At 52.5% G+C, this 21,060-nt stretch overlaps 1 protein-coding gene across 1 annotated transcript in view; it reads left to right on the top strand.

Moving 5' to 3' along the window:
• The window catches only part of PREX1 (phosphatidylinositol-3,4,5-trisphosphate dependent Rac exchange factor 1), a 178,431-nt gene that overhangs the window by 121,052 nt on the left and 36,319 nt on the right, over positions 1-21,060 (top strand). Inside the window, exons 8-14 of the mRNA XM_052650398.1 lie at positions 2,620-2,738; positions 3,325-3,474; positions 3,864-4,011; positions 11,157-11,257; positions 11,687-11,790; positions 11,936-11,985; positions 14,085-14,160. Of these exons, the coding sequence (XP_052506358.1) occupies positions 2,620-2,738; positions 3,325-3,474; positions 3,864-4,011; positions 11,157-11,257; positions 11,687-11,790; positions 11,936-11,985; positions 14,085-14,160 (748 nt within the window). The remainder of the gene's footprint in view (positions 1-2,619; positions 2,739-3,324; positions 3,475-3,863; positions 4,012-11,156; positions 11,258-11,686; positions 11,791-11,935; positions 11,986-14,084; positions 14,161-21,060) is intronic.

Genomic DNA, 21,060 nt, shown 5'->3' with positions numbered 1-21,060 from the left:
TACAGATGCAGAGACGCTGCCGCCTGCCTCTGTTTTTCTATCTGTTTAGTGGGGGTGAAAGCACTCTCCATCTCCATCTGAGGTTGTTTTTACAGATTAAGATAAAACACGTAAGGTGGTTAGAATGGTGCCTGGTACAGGGTGTGTAAAGTGGGAGAAATCTAAAATCGTGTCTCCCCTTGGTTTTGTCACACACAGCTCACGCTTCACTTGGGTCTAAAGCAAGATTCTTCATTTTATGTAGGCCACACCATGGCATGTGGGATCTTAGTTCCCTGACCAGGGATCAAATGTGTGCCCTCTGCGTTGGGAGCGTGGAATCTTAACCACTGGACCGCCAGGGAAGTTCCAGGATTCCTCCTTTCATTGCAACGTCTGCTCCAGACCTTTTTCTCCTTGAGTCTTCTTCATTCCTAATAAAGGGCACCACCATTTACTCAGGCTCTGAGGCCAGAGTCTTAGCTGTCCTTCATTCTGACCTGCCTTACCCCTCATCACCAGCAAATGCTTTCCATTCTTATCAGACGTTGGCTAGAACCTCAATGTGATTCTGATAAAAATTGCAGGAGGGAGGTTGTGTGTCTATGTACATAAATGATTTTTAAAGTTTACATGGAAACACAGACAAAGACAGCTAAGACAGTTTTGAAGGAGAACAAAGATGGAAGACTTTGATTACTGACACCAAGGCTTGCTGTAAAGCTGCTGTAATTAAGACAGTGTAGTTAAAATGCTGTAAAATCAGATAAGATTAATGGAGTGCAGTAGTGAGTCCAGAAATAGACCTACGTAAAAGCAGTCATTTAAATTTCAACAAAAGTACCAAAGTGGTTCAGTATATGGTGCTGGATCAGTTTGATATCCAGCAGGAAGTAGATGAGTCTTGACCCTTCATACAATATACAAAAGTCAACTTCAGATGGATCATTGATTTAAATGTGAACAACAAAACAATAAAGTTTCTAGAAGGCGGCATAGGAGTCTGTCTTCATGATCTAGGGGGTAAGCAAAGATTTTTTAAATTGTACAGACAGTATAATTATAAAGGGAAAATATATTTATCAGACTACATTAAAATTAAGAACTTTGTTCCTCGAAAGACATCAAGAAGAGAGTAAAAAGCCAGGCCACAGAGGAGGAGAAGATCTTTGCTATCACTTTGCAGAGGACTCCTATCCATAATATATAGGCCAATTTTGGCCTTTTGCCTATTTTTATAAATAAAGTTTTATTGGCAGATAGCCATGCCCATTCATTTTTGTGTTGTTTGTGAATGCACTCATGCCTCAAGGGCTGAGTTCAGTAGTTGTAACAGAGACCATCTGGCCCACCCAGCTGAAAATGTTTACACGCTGGTTCCTTTTCAGAAGAAAATCTGCTGAGCCCTGTTATAAAGCATTGAGAAAAAGAGAGCCCAACAGAAAAATGGTCAAGGGACAGTCATTTCACAAATGGAAGACACCAGATGGGCAATAAACATGAAAAAGTGCTCAGCCTCTTTACTCACCAGGGAAATACAGATGAAATCTTTATTAGAGACACTCTTCTCTGCCACCAGAATGGCCAGAATGAGAAATTCAATACCAGTTATGGAGACTGTGGAGCACCTGGAATGTCTGTACGCCACTGGGGGTGTGGCTTGGCAGCGTCTACCAAAGCCAGTTGCGTGCATTCCTTATAACTGAGCAATTCAACTCCTAGGTAGATGAACCCAAAGAAAGGCGCACGTATGTTCTTCATAAGACACGTGCCAGAACATGAGGCACAGCGCCAGACTGAAGCCAACCCAAATGTCCGTCACCATCACCCCGTGTGATTCCATGAATGTGAAGTTCCAAAACAGGAAAGTGAATCCAAGAGGTTAGACATCAGGATAGTGGTTAATCTTGCAGGGGGTAGGAACTGGAAGGGGGAATGATGGAGAGCTTTGGGGGTGCCTCCTGCCCTCCTGTATTGGAAGATGTAGTCTCAGAGACTGCGTCTTGTTCCCTGCTCGGAGACTGCGTCTTCCCTGCTGCACCTAGAGTAGTGCCCAGTAGGTATTCTCTCGATCACCTGTTGAATGCATGGGTGAGTGACGCCCCCAGTCCCGCCTTGGTAGCCTTCCTGGAGGAAGTGCTGGTCAGATGGTTTGTCAAGTGACTAAGTGGGTGTGTGAGAGTTCACCTGAGCGAGTGAATCAGTGATGGGTAGGTAGATATTGATTTCTCCATGTAGAAATGGAGTTCCTTTCCATTCTGGTTTTATTTCAGGAAGTTCCTATTTGTTAGACACCCTGACAGCCTCTACCCATTTTCTAGCCTTAGAAGAGTGGGGTTTCTATTGCTCCTTATTGGTTTCACATCCACATCTCCTATTGGCTCAAAAGTAGCTCTGGGAAGTCAGCAAGGTTATTAGCCCATTTTTCAGATGAGGAAGCTGTGGCTGAGAGTGGAAAAGAGACTTGCTCAAGTCACCCCAGCACCAGCCAAAACGCCACGCTTCTGAGCCAGTTCCTGCCCTGCTCCTGTCCCTGGATATCCTTCTGTGTTACTGTCCTGCACCCGATCACTCTGTTGAAGATGACTGAGGCCCAGGGAGGGGACGGGTAGGGGACGCCGACTTCCCGCTGTCTTTCAGGGTCACTGGGGGCAAGAAATCCACCAAGAGGACCAAATCCATCAATGGCTCCTTGTACATCTTCCGGGGTCGAATCAACACTGAGGTCATGGAGGTGGAGAACGTGGAGGACGGGACAGGTAGGCCCCACCCATGCCCTGCCTGAGCCCAGTGCCCCCTCATTGTGCTGTGTGGGTTTCTCATGGTGGTGGCTCCTCTTGTTGCAGAACACGGGCTTCGGTAGTTGCAGCTGCTGGGCTCAGTAGTTGCGGCTCCTGGACTCGAGCATAGGCTCAGTAGTTACGGCACACAGCAGCTTAGGTGGCCCATGGCATGTGAAATCTTCCCAGACCAGGGATCCAAACCAGGTCCCCTACATTGACGGCCGGGTTCTTAACCACTGGACCATCAGGGAAGCCCCTGCACTAGGGTTTTAAGCAGCCTAAAGTGCATGAAGGAGATGGGCAAGGAGGCAGGGAAGCACCAGGGGAGACTTCTTTACGGGCAGGTCTTCCTTGCCCACCAGAGAAGAGATAGGAGAGGGAGCATTTGAAGGATGGTAAGTTCAACCCCCAAACCCGACCCCATTGAGGTCTCCACCACCCTGTCTTTTTGGAGCAGTCAGGGCTGGTCCCATGACCTCACTCATAAACGTATAATGATGAATGTTGAGTTGTATGGCTGAGTCCTTGCTGACCCCCTCCCTTTGCCTCCTGCCCCTGCTAGCGGATTATCACAGCAATGGCTACACCGTCACCAATGGCTGGAAGATCCACAACACGGCCAAGAACAAGTGGTTTGTCTGCATGGCCAAGACGGCGGAGGAGAAGCAGAAGTGGCTGGACGCCATCATCCGCGAGCGAGAGCAGCGCGAGAGTGCGTGGCCGGGGGCTTTCCCGGATCCGGGAGCGTATATGGCTTCCCCCAGTCTGATCCCTCCTGTCGAGTGAGAGCTGTGCTGGGGACAGGGCGTAGGGTCCTTTCCAGAGAGATAGGGGCCATCTGCCAAAAAGCAGGTCTTTGAAGGGGTAGGAGCTCTGGGACTGTGATAACTTGGTGTGAGCTCAGCTTATCTGGTTTAGCCCACTAGACAGATGGGAAGACTGAGGGCTAATGGAGGAGACTTGCCCAAGGTCGTGCCAATGAGGCTGGTCATCCTGGGATTCTTGGCAATAGTGGGGGGTCAGCTGGAGATAGGCTTTCGGGATCCACAGGCTTGTTCCCTCGGCTCCCCAGCGCTTGGTGCTGACGTGTTTCTTCCGCAGGCCTGAAGCTGGGCATGGAGCGCGATGCCTACGTCATGATCGCGGAGAAAGGGGAGAAGCTGTACCACATGATGATGAACAAGAAGGTGAACCTGATCAAGGACCGTCGCAGAAAGCTGAGCACCGTTCCCAAGTGCTTCCTGGGCAAGTGAGTGCCTCCGCCCTGCCCTCCCCTGGGGCCCTGGGCCTCGGCTGCACACACCTGGCTCTTCCCAGCTCTGCCCCTTCCCTCAGGAGCCCCCCTGGGCAGAGCCACCCAAGCACCCTAAATCCTTATGGAACAGCCCTTGGAGGTCAAGCGTAGTGAGGTCCCCATATGAGGTCTTTCGAATGTTTTTGACCACAGCTCACTGCAAAATGTAAGGTTGATATTGACACCAGGTACACACATACAATCCATTAATTGTATGCTCGAAGCCAAAGTTTCACAGAATTTACTGTGCTTGGTACAGTCTACAAGAATTTGTGTCTATCCTGTTCTACTCATTTCTTCATTTCAAAAATACTGCTGAGACCCATAAAATTGCTTTCACACACTACGAGTGGGTTGCCCACCCTGGATTGAAAAACGCTGCTCTAGCATTTAAGCTGGAGAAGGCGATGGCACCCCACTCCAGGACTCTTGCCTGGAAAATCCCATGAACGGAGGAGCCTGGTAGGCTGCAGTCCATGGGGTTGCAAGGAGTCGACGCGACTGAGCAACTTCACTTTCATGCACTGGAGAAGGAAATGGCAACCCACTCCAGTGTTCTTGCCTGGAGAATCCCAGGGACAGGGGAGCCTGGTGGGCTGCCGTCTATGGGATCGCACAGAGTTGGACACGACTGAAGTGACTTAGCTGCAGCAGCAGCAGCAGCATTTAAGCAAAGAAAGGCCCCTGTAGCTATGTCAAGCAGAGAGGTATTTAATGCAGAGAGTTGATTTCAAAGATTTCGGGAGGGCTGGAAGAGCAGATGCAGACCTTTGAATTAGTCTGTTCAGATGCCCTAACGAAGTCCCAGAGTCTGGGCAGCTGAAACAACAGAGATGTATTTTCTCACAGTTTTAGAGGCTGGAAGTCAGATAGAGGTGCTTGCTGGGTGGGTGTCTGGTAAGACCTTCCTTCCGGAGATCCGTAAGGGGAGGGAGGTCCCCTATGGCTTTCAGTAGTTAGGGCCTCCAGTTTCTCTGTTTGGGAACTACATTATTTCCTAATAATAAAATCTTGTTGCCCCTGCTCCTGTTTTATAACCGAGGATCAAAGGGCCAGAATGCAGGTGATTTGGGATTGGATCCTAAACCCAGGTTTAAATCTCATTCACCTGGGGGAGTGGGCTGGGGGCCTGGGAGATGCAGAGGAAGAATTGGAGTCCCTGTAAAACCGTCCCGTTGTTTCCAGGCCCCGCTGTGTGTTAGACCTGATGGTCACGCTCTGGAGAGGGTAGGAGAATGCCTGGGGCCTCACAAAGCTAATGGGGAGAGAAGCTTGCCTGTGAGGCTGGGGTTCTGTTTATAATTCATTAACTTTCACCCTACTTGCTTCTGCAAAGCTTTTGGGGAGGCCTGGGATAAAAGCTGCTGGAATTATTCTGTTGTCATAGACCAGGGGAGAGGTGACTTGGTCTAGGGTGGTCACCGGGAAGATGGGGGCAAGTGGCACATTCTGGGTCATCTTGAAGGTGATGGCATTTGCTGACAGGGTGAGGGAAGAAGGGAATTAAGGGTTATGAGTACCTGGAAGGATGGATGGCTGCTTGCTGAGAAGTTGTGGGGGAGATGCAGAGAGGTTTCAGGGGGAGGGGGTTCAGCCCAGGGGATGTTTGGATGCTCATATAGAGACTGGCCCCCAGATGGAGATGTCTACTTGTTAGGTGGATATGAAATCTTGACTCAGAGAGAAAAGTCTGGATTAGAGACCTAAGTGCTGGGCATGTGGGCATTTAGATGGTTTTCAAAGTCATGAAACTGAATGAAATCCGCAAGGGGATGAGTAGAAAGAGGGCAGGAAAGAAATGAGGTAGGGACTGACTGGGCCCTGGGGAGGAGGAGCAGCTATCAAAGGAGACGGAGGAAGCTGGCAGAGAGGTGGGAGGCAGGCGGGTGAGTGCGGTGACGGAAGCCAGGTGGGGAAAGGTGCGGAGACTTGGAACCGAGGTTTGGACGTTTTAATAAGGCTGAGATGCCCCGTAGACATCTGCATATTGACAGATATTGAAAGGTTGTTGGATGGGCGGTTGGAGACAGTATGAAGCTGGGGTGGGGGGTGGGGTAGGGGTCACGGCCTGAGGCTTACGATTCGCCTGGCAGCAGCCAGGGGGTCTTAGGGGTCGTCGGGACCCTGAGAGGTGGCAGTGATGCCTTTGAGTCGGGACTTGCCCTCAGGTGAGGGACCCCGCTCCGTGTTCCCTGGGAGGCTCTCTGGAGGGGTGAGTGTGGGCCCGGGACCTACGGGAAGCCCGGAAGGGGCAGCCTGGCTGGTCTGCATCAGCTAATCCCCTAATCCCTGGGCAAGGAAGGAGGTTTTTCTCTTAGGAGAGGTGTGCTTCCGGCCCCCCAGGGTCAGAGGCCCTCCCTGCCCCTTGCCGAACCCTTCGGAGAGCTTAGCCCAGCCGGACGGGATAACCGGTCTGTGATTAGAGCTTCAGCAGTGTTCTGTCTCCTTAGGAAGGATTAGGGAGATTTCTTTCATTGCCCATTTGAAACAGGGCCAGGGCTGATGACTGTTTATCATCGTGCTAATGGAACTCACCTCCCTGCATGGCTTTGCTCTGCCCCCAGCCCGGGGCCGTGGTCCTCTTTCTTCGTGGCCGGGACCCAGGTCCCCTCAGGTGGAAGGAACCAGGAGCCCTAGGGACATGGCCAGGCAGCCTTTCTCCGCTCCAGGTGCGGCCACGTGGCCGTGCCCTTTAATCTTCACGTGACACTGAGGGTTCACTGACATTATCAGTGCACGATTGCAGTAAGTTGCTAAGTCATGTCCAGCCGTTCTGTGATCTCATGGACTGTAGCCTGCCAGGCTCCTCTGTCCATGGGATTTCCCAGGCAGGAATACTGGAGTGGGTTGCCATTTCCTTCTCGAGGGGATCTTCTCAGCGCAGGGATCAAGATACCCGCATCTCCTGTGTTGGCAGGCGAATTCTTTACCCCTGAGCCACCAGGGAGGCCCCGTCAGTACATAGTAGGTGATAAATAATGACTCGCCAGGCATTGCTGCAGACACCCCCCGGAAGCGTTTCAGACCGTGGAGTCACAGGGGTGAACATAACCCCCCGCCCCCGACCCCCAGTTCCTGCCCTCACGGAGCTCAAGGTTGTGGAGCAGATGAGCAAGAGAAATGGGATTCTTGCACTGACAGTGAGTGGACACTGGGTCTCAGCTCAGGGACTTTCCTGGGAAGATTGCCAAGGTGTACCTGTGTATCCCCTATGCCCAGCCTTGGATTTGACATACAGTAGGTGAAATCCATGTTTACTGGGTGCATGATATAATGGGGCAGGAAGGAAGAGCGATGAAGGCTGATGCACGCTAACTCTCAGCTAGGCCCCTGTTCCGTGAATCTCCGGCTCCTGCCCACCTAGGCCGATCTGCTCCCTGCGTCCCCAGCGGCCCCCACCCTGCATCCAGTTACGTCTTTCTGGAAGACTGCATTTCGCTGCTCCTCGTGCCCTGGCTCCCACCAACTGGTGGACTGCTGGCTTCCTTTCTTCTCACTCAGAGGCTGATCCTCCTGCCTGCACTCTCTTCCCTGCACCCCCGTGGAGGCAGACGATGCCCCGCTGACCCAGTGCGCTTTGCAGACGTGTTTTCCATAAAACTTGGTATTCAATATCCACATTTAACAGTTGGGAGATTTCATAGGAAATGCTGGATTTCTGGCTTCTCTTGAAAAGTCATAAGATGCTTTAGTCTCCCCATTTGGACACGGTTGGCCGCCCTGAGTGGCTGCCATCTCCAGAAGTGCTGGCTGGCTCAGCAGAGTTTCCACCTGGCCCTCTTTACTCATTTACGAGAGGTCAGGGTCCCTGCATTAGAGGTGAATGATGTCTGGTTTTGAACCCTGGATCCCAGCTCAAGATTCAGTGTGATTCGAAAATTACTGACAAAATCCAGAGGGTCCCTGGATGAACCACTTGCCAGATGGACCCTTTGGAGGCCCAGAGAGGGACAGTGATTTGCCCAAATCTGCCCAGCAAACTGATCCTCAAAAAAGGTCGAGACTCAACTCAGGGCAGAAAGCTGGGTCTCGGCTCCTCTGTCGTCTGGGCTGCCTTTTTCTGCACTAGCAGCTGCTGCAGGGAGCTTCCTGTCTCTCCCCAACCCTGGCCGCAGGGCCGCCAGTTCGGGCCAGAGGTGGCCCCCGAGGGGACAGCTGGTGGGCAGCTGGTAGCCGAGTCTCAGCTTCCAAGAGTGGGCACCCCACATCTGTTCGCCTCCCCCAGCTGCCGGCAGCTTTCTTTCTGCCTCTGATTTTAGGGACTTGGGGAATAGGGCTGAGGGAGGGCAGGACTCAGAACAATTTCTTCCCCACCCGGGGCTCCGCAGGATAGATCTGTTTCGTCTGCGCCCTCCTTGGCCTGCGCTGGGGCTCCCTGAGTGCCTCGGCACACCCCACTACCTACACACAAGGCAGGTCTTTGCTCCGCCAAATGCTGGAAAGCTAAAAATAGCCCTGCTCCCCTCTGGCCCTGTAATTGGAGGCGGAACAGCTGGTTTCGATAAGCTCCGTGCTCTGGCCAACTGCCACCGCTTTCATTGAGTACAGATTGCCTCGCGTCCCCAGCTCTCCCCTTTCCTGCTGACTTCCACTGGGCTGAGCTCTGCATGGAGCCCTAAACACTCCTCCGAGACCTGGGACCTGGGGTCTGGCTGAGCCCCTGCCCTGCTGGGTAGTCACGTTGGATTTGTCTCATTTCCTCTGGGCTTGTGAGCACATCTTTCTTGCTGAGGCCTTCCTGCTTCCCCCAGAATGTTCCTTCTTGTTGCCTGGCTCATTCCTTCAGTTGTTCACGAGGTTACTGTGCCCTGCTGTGCTTGGGTTCCTCTTCCAGGTGCTGGGGGTGTAGATCTGTGAGTTAGACAACAGGTCTCCATCAGCATGGAGACGACATTCTGGTTCTGGGAGATGGCTGATAAACGCATCCATAAATCTGTAAAGAGTACGGCTCCAGTGATGAGTGCTAAAAGGAAGTAAAACTGAAAGATGGGGTGGTTTGTGTGGGGGTGGGGTGTTTTGATGAGGTGGTCGGGGAAGACTTCTTCAAGGAGGTGATATCTGAGTTGAGACCTAAAGATGAAAGAGAAGGGCTATGTGAAGAGCTGGGGAAGGGTGTGTCTTGGCAGCAGGAACAGCAAGTGCAAAGGCCTGAGGCAAGTGTGAGTCTGGCGTGTTTTGTAAGCGGGGGAAGGTGGTGAGTGTGGTAAAGCAGAGTAATTGAAAGAACAGAGATGAGGGGACAGTTCACGTGGGGCCTTGGCATCGTGTGTGCAGAATTTAGATGTTTTTTGGGAGTAACTAGGCAGCTCTTTGGAGGGTTTTCAGAGGGAGGATGGCATGAGCTGGTTGTCTCTCCTGACTCTCTGCAGTCATCTTTCTGGGTCCTTATTTCTTCCTGCTTATTGGTTTCTTCATTCCTTCTGTCTGTTCACCCATCCAGCCATCATCCATCTCCTACCCACCCCCCATCTACCATAAGTCTCTCCACTTACCATTCAGCCATCCATTCATGCTTCCCACCACCCACCTACCCACTAATCTCCCCAGCCACGTAGTCATTTATCAGTCGAATCATCCAGTTACCTACTCACTTTTCATTCATTTGTCCAGTCACGTGTCCATGCTCTCATTCCTCCATCCATCCTTCCATCCATCCACCCATCCATCCACCCATCCATCCACCCATCCTTCCATCCATCCATCCACCCATCCATCCATCCATCCATCCTTCTATCCATCCATCCATCCATCCATCCACTCATCCATCCATCCACCCATCCATCCACCCATCCATCCATCCTTCCATCCATCCACCCATCCATCCTTCTATCCATCCATCCATCCATCCATCCTTCCTTCCATCCATCCATCGATCCTTCCATCCATCCATCCATCCATCCTTCTATCCATCCTTCCATCCATCCATCGATCCTTCCATCCATCCATCCATCCATCCTTCTATCCATCCATCCATCCAGCCATCCATCCTTCCATCCATCCATCCATCCTTCCATCCATCCATCCATCCGTCCATCCTCCCACCCATCCATCCACCCATCCATCCATCCTTCCATCCATCCATCCATCCATCTTCCATCCTTCCATCCATCCATCCATCCATCCATTGATCCTTCCATCCATCCTTCTATCCATCCATCCATCCACCCATCCATCCATCCTTCCATCCATCCATCCATCCATCTTCCATCCTTCCATCCATCCATCCATCCATCCATTGATCCTTCCATCCATCCTTCTATCCATCCATCCATCCACCCATCCATCCATCCTTCCATCCTTCTATCCATCCATCCATCCATCCTTCCATCCATTCATCCATCCATCCATCCTTCTATCCATCCATCCATCCACCCATCCATCCATCCATCGATCCTTCCATCCTTCCATCCATCCATCCATCCATCTTCCATCCTTCCATCCTTCCATCCTTCCATCCTTCCTTCCATCCTTCCATCCATCCATCCATCCATCTTCCATCCTTCCATCCTTCCATCCATCCATCCTTCCATCCTTCCTTCCATCCTTCTTCCATCCATCCATCCATCCTTCCTTCCATCCATCCATTCATCCTTCTATCCATCCATCCATCCATCCATCCATCCATCCTTCCTTCCATCCATCCTTCCATTCATCCATCCATCCAGTTAGCCTGAGGCAGGGCCTGGGGTCTGCTCACACCCACCTCTCTGCCATTGGTCTTGAGGAAAAGCATCCGGCCTCAGCAGGAACCCTTGCTTCTTGTGGCTCAGCTGGTAAAGAATACGTCTGCAATGCGGGAGACCTGGTTTCGATCCCTGGGTTGGGAAGATCCCCTGGAAAAGGGAAAGGCTACCCACTCCCGTATTCTGGCCTGGAGAATGCCATGGGGCCACAAAAAGTCAGAACCGCCGGAGTGACTTTCACGTTCACTTTTACTTTTCAGCGGGAACCCCGGGCCTGTGGGGTCCTGAGCTCTGCTTCCCCATAGGCAGTTCTGGCTGTTCTTCCAGAGAGTGGGTGGGATCAGGCCAGTTCAGTGCTGGCAGTTATGGTCCCAGGATAGGGGTGGCCCTCTCAACTGTGTCTTATATTTCTGGCAGTGAGTTTGTTGCCTGGCTCCTAGAAATTGGTGAAATCAGCAAGACAGAAGAAGGTGTGAACCTGGGCCAAGCCTTGTTGGAGAATGGTATTATCCACCATGGTGAGTGGGGCCTGGGTCTGCGGGGGGTTGAGGGGTAGGCAGGTCAGACCTCAGCAACTGTGTGTGGAACTAACCCAGAGGCCATTTCTATTCTGCTGCACTGCTGCCTGTTCCCTGGCAGAGTGGCCCCGGGGACATAACTGCCCTTACAAAACTGCTCACAGGGCTGGAAGATCCAGCACTCACCCAGGGCACCCAAAAAGCAAGGTGGCCTCGTAAAGTTACGGGCGGGGAGGAGAATTTTCTCTCTGTCCCTGCAAAAAATAGCAAGAACTGTTGAAATTTTAGTTTCCAGTTGGAGCGTTGGCAGGGGGTTCGGTGAAATTGCACTTGGCTTGGAGCCTGGCTGGGTGGAGGGTGAGGATGGTGGTGCGGGTTGGGAGGGGCCAGGGGGCTGCACTCGGCCTCACCAGCCCTGGGTCCTTCCAGTCTCTGACAAGCACCAGTTCAAGAATGAGCAGGTGATGTACCGCTTCCGCTATGACGACGGCACCTACAAGGCCCGGAGCGAGCTGGAGGACATCATGTCCAAGGTGCGGACCCTCCGCCCTGGCCCACAGGCTGGACCTCACTGCCCCCACTGGCCCCCCCCTGCTCCCCACACCCTCCTATCGGCCAGGATTTGCAGTCCCCTGGAGAATGTGGCCCGATCCCAGACTCCCCCTTTTTCTCTTTCAGGGTGTGAGGCTTTACTGCCGTCTCCACAGCCTTTATACCCCAGTGATCAAGTAAGTTACTCTCTGCAAGCTTCACCTCTGCCTCTTCTCAGCTGTGTGGCCTTGGGCCAGTAACTTAACCTCTCTGACTCTTGGTCTCCTTCTCCAGCCAATGGGACTCATAACTGCCCCTACCCTGTAGGTTTGTCATGAGGGTCAAGTGAGTTAATCTGTTGGGAAACAGTGCAGCATGGTGGCGAAGGGTGTTAGTTCTGGGGTCAGACAGGCTGAGTTTGGATCTCAGCCTGCAAGTTGGTTAGCAGCTATTTCCTTTTGTGGAATGGGGATAATAATAGGATCCACCCCAGGGCCTTTGCACTTGCTGTCCTCTCTGCCTAGGATGTTCTTTCCTTACATATCTGCTCCTTTCTTTCCTTCAAAAGTCGCCAAGTCAGAGGGGCCTTCCCGACCACCTTTCCAAAGTATCATATCTGGAACATACTTTGGTTTTCTTCTTGAAGCTTATCAGTGGCTGACATACTCTGTATTTATCTCTTGGTCTGTATACTGTCTTGTCTTCCCCCACTGAATTGTACACTCACCAAAGGCAGGGCATTTGCTCACCACTGTGTCCCCAAACCCTCCGCAGCACCCAAAGAGGCTCTGGCCAGTAGAACTTCCCGCATTGGTAGAAGCGCTCTCTACCTGTGCTGCCCAAGACACTGGCCACTAGTCACACGTACTTTCACACTCTTGAAACTGAAGAGTGTAATCCGAACTCTGATGTAACATTAATTGATTGGAAAACAGCCACATACTGGAGAGTGCCGGTCTGGGGCAGAGGAGCCCTCAGTAAATGTTTGTTGAGTGGTGGTTGAAAGGTAACTAGCTTCTTTTGCCTGTGTATCTGCGTCAGTGGAATGGGCATAAGCATAGCTCACCCCTCTGGGGTTGTCATTAGGAGTGAATCTGAGTGGCGCCCAGCTCACGGTGAGGGCTGTATCAGTGCCCATGATTTGTGAATGTCTTTACTGTGAAGCTTATGGTTGTAGATGAAGGGCCAGGGAGGGTGATGTGATCCTTACCAGCTGCAGAGGCCTCTGCCCGCTGTCCTGACAGCTCTTACCACCTCTCAGGAGCGGAGGGGCAGGGTCTTCTCCCTTTGGAGGTGAGGTGCAGGGAGCCGCTTTGTGCAGGCCCAGAAGGAAGGTGGGGCCGGCCCGGTCCAGCTCAGACCTCACAGGAGGGCCCCCTCCATCTGCCCCTGGAGGAGGATGTGGCCGGGCTGGCAGCAGCTCCTGGTTACCGCACACGTGCTCTGCTGGGCTCCCCAGCTCCCGAGAAGAGCTCCCCCGACCTGCCTTTCTCAGCCCCGAGAGGGCTGGCTGCAGAAACCCATTTGCGTTGGCTTCAGAAGCTGAGCAGTTGTGGTGGTTTGGCTGCAAGATCCGCACAACCCTTCGTACCACAACTTGGCAGGAATTAGATGCTACGACAGGTCAGAGCGAAGAACCGGGACCGTCACAGACCCCTGCCCTCTGCTTGCTCCTGACTGCCCACTCCAGCCCCTGGAGAGACGATTCCGCATCGACATAGTTTCACCTTTAGATGCAAGCATGTCAACGATGAAACGAAAGAGAAAAGGGAAGAACTGAAAGTTTCTCTCGCCACTCAAGAGTAAATCAGGTCTCCGCAGGCTCAGCATTTTTGACGTCTTGGGCTGGATCATTCTTTGTTTGGGAGCTGTTCTGGGCAGTTTTGAGTGCTTAGCAGCATCTGGTCTCTACCTGCTAGATGCTGATGGTACCTCTGGTAACCCCCCCGACCCCGGTCAGACCACGACAGCCAAAAATGTCACCAGACACAGCGAAGCATTCCTCGGGGGGCACAGTCGTCCCTGCTGGAGAACCCCAGGCTGGGGAGAGTTCCCAGAGCATTAGAGCCGCCTGAGGATGGGGTCCTGGGTTGGGACCAGACCTGCCCTAGGACTCTGTGAGTGAGGAGCGGGTCCGGCCGGACTCCCTGCCTGGTGGTTACCCCGGTCCCCCGGCCTCTGACCCATGGCTGGAGAATCTGGAAGTCCTTGGACCCTGAGCGCTTTGAGCAGGGACTTCGGGACTGTTTCCCCTCCCTCCTGTCCGATCGGCTTACGGTCAGCTTCCTCTCCACAGGGACCGCGATTACCACCTGAAGACGTACAAGTCCGTGCTGCCTGGGAGCAAGCTGGTGGACTGGCTGCTGGCCCAGGTGAGAGCTCCTCTGAGCAGGTGTGACCCGGAGCTGAGGGGCTGACCAGGATGTGGGCCTTTGAGGTTTAAAAAGCTTTAATTTTAAATTTTATTGATTGATTTGGCTGCACCGGGTCTTAGTTAAGGCATGCAGGGTCTTTAGTTGCAGCCTGTGGGATCTAATTCCCGGACCAGGGATCGAACCTGGGCCCCTTGCGTTGGGAGTGTGGAGTGTTGGCTATGGGACCACATAGGAAGTCCCTAAAAATTTGTTTTAAAATTATTATTATTATTTTTCTGTCCAACTATCTTTTTATTTTTTAAAACATTAATCTATTTATTTCAATTGGAGGCTAATTACTTTACAATATTGTGGTGGTTTGGGGCATACATTGACATGAATCAGCCATGGGTGTACATGTGTCCCCTCATCCTGAACCCCCCTTCCATAAAATTGTTTTTTAAATTGTGGTAAAATACACATAATATGGGCTTCCCACGTGGTGCTGTGGTAAAGAACCCGCCTGCCAGTACAGGAGACTTGGGTTTGATTCCTGGGTTGGGAAGATTCCCTGGAGGAGTAAATGGCAACCCGCTCCAGTATTCTTGCCTGGGAAATCTCATGGAGAGAGGAGCCTGGTGGGCTACAGCCCATGGGGTCACAAAGAGTCAGACATAACTGAGCACATCGGCAAACACATAAGATAACATTTACCATCTTAACCATTTTGAAGTGTACAGTCCAGGAGCCTTAAGTCCGTTGTTACACAACCATCACCACCGTCCACTTCCAGGGCTTTTTCCATCTTGCAAAGCTGAAACCCTGTCCCCGTTAAACAGTAGCGCCCTGTTCTTCCCGCTGCCCGGCTCCTGGCAGCCGCCCTTCCGCCCTCTCTGAGCTGGCCTGCTCGGGGAGACCCGTGTGAGGGGCCAGGCCGTGTCTGTGCTTCTGTGTCAGGCTTGTCTCACTCCGCATAAGGCCTTCAGGGTTTGCTGTGGCCTGTGTCAGAATTTCCTTCCTTTTAAAGGCTGAGTAATATTCTGTTGGGTGGATAGAGCACATTTTAGCGGTCAGTCAAGGGACAGTGGGGTGACTGCCACCTTGAGGCTTTCTGTTTTAAACATGAGATGATCCCGGGCCAACTGGGACAAGTTGGTTCCGTCCTGCCACCAAACCGGAGCCTTCAGGTGGAGGCTTGCCAGGTTGTTCACGTCACACAGGTCCCCAGGGAGCAGGGGCTGGGCAGAGTCTTGGAAGAGTCTACGAGCCGCTTTTGCTGCAACTTCGCCACGGCGATTGTTCTGCTGAGGTGCTGTGAACCCTCCTGCCTGCCTTCTCTTACAGTCGGTAGCTCCTGTTCACAGCATGCTTATTCTGGGCCAGGGCCTGTCTGGACGTTTGTGCGTTGTCTCACTGAGTCTTCCACCCCATTTGCAGATGGGGACCTGGGGTCCAGAGAGGCCAAGTGCCTAGTCCAAGGGCACACAGCCTGGCAGCAGCATAGCTAGAACTCGGGTGGGCCCATCTTATCCCCTTGTGCCTCGGTTCTGCAGACTTTACAGGGAGCCTGCAAGAACTTTCATTCATGGTTCTTAAGAAGAATGCACTGGCTCCACAGACAAGGAGAGGACTGTGAAGCTGAAATGGATACCTGTTTAAACTTTTATAGAGTGCAGCTCTATGGCAACCTCATTAATTGTTAAGTTTCCCATTCATAGAAACTTCATTCCATTCGAAAACAATTTACTGCCTGCATTTTCTCTTGCCGAACAAATTCCTGATGATTGCCTAGAAGTCAGAGCCAATCTATGTAAAGTAAAGCCGTCTTGGTGTCAAATAACTTCAAAAGCAAGCTTAGAAAATGCCTTGAAAAAACTTTTTCAAACCCCCAAAATGTATTTAATGTAGGATGTGAGTGCATTTTAAAATATGTTTGCTGGGATGTGGGGCCCTAGAATGTGGGAGGTCTTAAAATGACCTTGGATTTGAATTTATAGAGTTGCATGGCTTGGAAGCACAGAGCTGCTAACCATTGTACTACACCACCCCCTCCATAGGATCCCCTGAAGCCAGCCCAGAGTGTGTGCTTTACTAGCATGGCCTCTTGGGAGGGCTTGGGCCACTGCAGGGCTCCCAGCACAGATGAGACAGCAGCTGATTTTGGTGGGATAAGATCTTTGGGCTGTTGGAGGATGAGGCTGGCAACAGACAGACCGACGAGGAGCCAGATTCAGAACTACAGGCAGGGGAGCACAAGTGCTCCCCTGAGAATGGTGTGGCCTCGGGGGAGGTGGGAAGCGTGGTCAGGTTTTGGATTTTTTGAAGGTAGACCTAACAAATCTGCTGTTGGATGGATGGATTGTGGGTGGTGGTTGAGAGAGGAGTCTTGAAGAACTCCAAGGTCCTTGACCAAGCCAGGGAGGCTCAGGGCTGTGACCTGGAGCACTCCAGCAAGGAGGAGAACTAGCCAGAGCAACTTCCTCTGCTGGTTTCTCTTTGTGATTGATGTCCGGCACGGGGGGGACCTGCTCTGGGCCAGTGATGTCAGATTAGCCGTGATCCTGGCCGAAGGCCCCCTGGAATAGCCCGAGTCATTGTCAGTGGGTCCTGAGAATGCCCCACCCCCATCCCCCCGCATCCTGTTGCAGTGGAGGCAAGGGGAGGATGGTGGAGTCCAAGTGGATGGCTGACCCTCTGTCCACTTCAGCAGGCCTCGCATTGCTTGGCCTGGATTGGGGACACAGGGAAGCTAATTGGAGTTGACATAGGATGGCTTCCATGAGATTGACCAAAAGACAGCTGGCATCTGGCTCCAGTCAGTGAAAGGGGAGGACGATATGCATATGGGTCTCTCTGCGTGAGAGAGGTTGGTGATGAGGATGTGACCTTGAAGACTGGTTATGGCAAGTCTCGATAAACATCATCCCCACCTTGTACCTTGGCAGGAAGGTCAAAAAGAAAACATATAATTGTGTAGTTCAGGAGGGTTGTTTTGCTTTGAACACCTCTTCATTTCTAACTTCTAGGTCATTCTGCTCCTTGAAATGAAATGTTGGTTGAAACCTCCTTGATCAGCTAGAAATGCTTGTGGCTGCACATAAGAAGAAACTTGACTTGCACAGTAAAGGCATTTTTTTTTTTTTTTTTTTTTGTTCATGTAACTAGACATCCAGAGCGCATGATCCTAGAGCTCAACAATTCCATTTACACCCAGGCTCTTTCCATCTTTTTGTTCTACCATCTTGCCCGCTGCCTCATTGTCATAAGACGGCTGCCACAGCCCCAGATATTGCATCTATATAGACCTATGGCCAAAGGCAGGCAGCAGGGACAGGTGAAGAGAGCTTTCTCACTCTGTTTATTGGGGGAGGGAACTTCCTTCAGTCCTCTCCCTTCCCAAGTGGTCTTCCTCTTGGTCTCATGGCCAGATGGGTCCCACATATACCCCTAAACTACTCCCTGGGGAAGACAACAAGGATTGCTGAGGGTGGCTTAGAATTCCTCAGAATTCATTCCTGGAGGCTCCCTGCCAAGTCCTTGGATGAATCAGAGCTCTTTTAGCTCTGAGAATGAGGGAGGTCCTAGTCCTTTACGAGCTACATATTGCATCAATTATGATCTTTGTGTATCATCTCAGTTAATCTTCAGAAAAACAGTTGTTATCCCCATTTTACTGATGAAGGAACTGAGGCTCAGGTTTTATAACTTGCCTCAGGACACACAGAAATGGGGTACTCCTATAAGATTGTGTGTGTGTGTGACGGGGGCTTTCATGATGCCCTGGTAGTCCATAATAATAATAGAGATAGTAGTAATAACCCTCTCTATTGATTATAATCTGTACTGTGGAATCTGAGCAGGGAATACCACTGAGGGGTGGCAGATGCCTTGGAAAGTCAAGAGCAAATCCAGGGATTAAAAAAATACAAATGAGGACGTGAAGCTCGGCGAGGTTAAGGAGTTGCCCATGGTCACGGCTTGGCCAAGCAGGGGTTTGAACGCGGGGACCCCAGCTTCGGGTTTGCTCTCTTCCCCTCTCTGCTTGCGGTTTTTGGTCTGTGTTGCCTGGGCTCCAGGACGCCCTAGGCTGCGACCGTCAAAAGGAGGGTGGGGGGGCAGTGGGCTGGGACAGGCGAGAGCAGGTCAGGCCAGGATCCAGGTGCTGCGGGGAGGCTGGCATCTGCTGGCTCCTGTGCCGGCTCTGCAGAAATGTGCCTGAGTGCCTGCCATGCTGACCCCATGGCCAGTGATAGCTGCCCCGTGGGTTACCCCAGGCTGATAGTGATGCTGATGGAGGTGGGGGTTCCAGTGCCCAGGGGTTGGGGCGGCGAGGCTTGGATGGGAGCAGGCAAAGGGCGATCTGGCAGCTCAAGGCACCAGCCTAGAGGAAACAGGATAAACAGGGACGGGGCAGGAGCCTTGGCCACAACCCTGGGCAGCTGTCCTCCCCTGTTGGAGCCTCAGTTTCCCTGTTTGTAACTTGGAGGGAAGGCCTGGCTGTAAGAGGATTCCATGGTCAAGCTGTGACCTTGGGCCAGTGCCCAAGGTCTGTCTGTCCCTCAATGTCTTCATCTGTGAAATGAGGTTAATAAGAGCAGCTGCCCCTAGGTTGAGCCTCAAGGCTGTTAGCGTGGCTGGAGTCCCCAGCCAGGGGGCTGGTGGGCCATTCAGGGGGCAGGGAGTTGCAGGTGGTGAGGTTGATTACACTGTGGGGAGAAAATGGGGGCTTGTGACTTTCCATTTCCTCATGGCTGGTGGGATGTGGGTGGGGGCTTACTCTTCAGGTGGGGGGTGCACCCAGGGTTGGTGTGATTCACTCCTGAGCAGAGGATCCATCCTGCTGCTGTTCTCATTTTGGGAGCTGCCCCGTGGGTTACCCCAGGGCCCTCTGGGGAGAAGAGGGGAGGGGATAGGCTGGGAGCCCAGGCTGTGAGAGCTTTAGAGAGCCAAGTGGGCTCCAGACGTCAGCCTGCACCGCCCCCACCCCGGCCTACCCACCTCCTGGGCCCCTCACAGCGGGAGGCTGTGGCTGTGGATGCAGCCCCCCGGGATGGATGGCAGCCCCCCACCCCTGGCGGGGCTCAGAGCCTGCCAGCCCTCTAACCGCCAGCCCGGGGTCCCACAGCACAGGTTTGTCATCCATGAGTCAGCCTGGGGCAGCGAAACACCGAGGCCAGCGGCTGCCCCAGGCTCTGCTCTGGGGCCTGCAGCTCTGAATTCATTTCTCCTTTAGCTGAGGAATTCCCTGCCCGGCCACTCCGCTGCCGGTCGCGGGCTCTGAGGGGGTGGGTGGGATACACCCAGAGTGCAGGCCTCTGGCCTGGCGGTGTCAAGGGCCTCTTGGAATCAGTTCTCACTCGGGCAGTTGTTTAAATGAGGGGCTGTAGGCCCTGTGACCCTCTGAATGGAGTCGAAGTTCATTGACCTGGCTACAAGCTCCTGCATGAGTTAGCCCTTGCTCCCCATGTCTTTATCCAATCAGCAGGTATTTACCAAGCACCTATGGTGTGCCAGGCTCCGTTCTAAGCCCTTCAAATTCAGCAGGGAACACAATAGAGCAAAGGCCCTTTCCCTGTGGAGCCGGCCTTCACCGCACCCTGTCCTTGCTGGCCACGCTGTCTTCAGTGCTGCAGACTCCCTCCACCTCTGGACCTCTGTCCCTGCTGTTTCCTTTGCTTGTCCCTCCCCGCATGCACACACAATTCACATATTTTGCCTGGATATACTGAGATTGTTTGGGTTGCCAGAAGCAGAAACAGAATCTGGCTAACTTAAGGAGTATAAAAAAGAGATGGTGACTTACTGGGAAGGCCTTGGAGCACCCACAGAGTCAGGAGAGAGCCGGGAGCCCGGCCTTAAAAGGAACTGGCACCAGGAAACTCCCAGCTCCTCAGGAGCAGGCGCGGTGGGGCACTGTCTCCAGGGCACGCTCTAAGGCAGGATTGGCTCCAGCTGCTCCCTGACCTTGGGTTTCTCTGCTCAGGGGTCATGTTCTGGGGCGGGAGGCATTGCACTGTGCTTGTCTGGACCCCGTGGCCTCAACCTGGCCAGGGGTTGGCGGTAGCAAGCCTGGAGGGACCTTCCCCTCACAGCAGCATTCTACATGGGAGAGCTGGCCCTGAAGGCGGGCCCAGCAGGGGCCCAGCACACTGGCCACACTTGTTCGTTCTTCGGTTTCGGGTTGGTTGCCACTTCCTCCAGGAAGTCTGAGATGAGCCAGAACCCCGATTTAGGAGTATTTTCAGCTGCGAGAACAGAAAACGCAACTAAACACTGGCCTAAGCAAATAACATGCCACACATCAGTAGCACCACATATCAAGAACCTTCTGTCCTTCTCTCCACCATCCTCAGCAGTCTGCCACCTTGATCATGACATGGCCCTGCAGCCCCTGCATCACTTCCTCATGTAATTTTATCCCAGGCAGGGAGGGGTGCTGTTGCTTTTCCCTTTTATTAGGGAGGAAGATATTTTCCAGGATTGCCTGGTAGGCTTCCCCAGATGTCTCATTGGCTAGAGCCAGGTCAGTTAGGAGTTGAACTTGATTTCTTAATATCAGAGAGCCAACTACAGAGGCTGAAACCAATTAGGGGTTGATTTTCTTTAGTACAAGGAAGGGCTGGAGTTTGGTGAGACAGAGCTGATGGGAGACAGTCTCATGATATCTTTGAGGACCACCCTCTCCCTTTCTTTTTGCTCTGCTCTGCTTAGTATGTTTCTATTTTCCAGATCACATTGTGATATAAGATGGCTGCAGGAGCTCCAGCCATCACATCTGTGTTCCACGCAGGCAGGAGGAAGAGATACAAAAGGCCAGGAATAAAGTGTTTTTCCAGAGCTCCCTATCAGTGATTTCTGCTTGTGTTTCATTGGCCACCACTGGCTATAGTGGAGACTGGGATCTGAGGTTATCTAGAT

This window comes from Budorcas taxicolor, chromosome 13 (genome assembly GCF_023091745.1).
Source record: "Budorcas taxicolor isolate Tak-1 chromosome 13, Takin1.1, whole genome shotgun sequence".
Taxonomy (NCBI): Eukaryota; Metazoa; Chordata; class Mammalia; order Artiodactyla; family Bovidae; genus Budorcas; species Budorcas taxicolor.
This window is presented reverse-complemented; position numbering and strand designations above follow the sequence as displayed.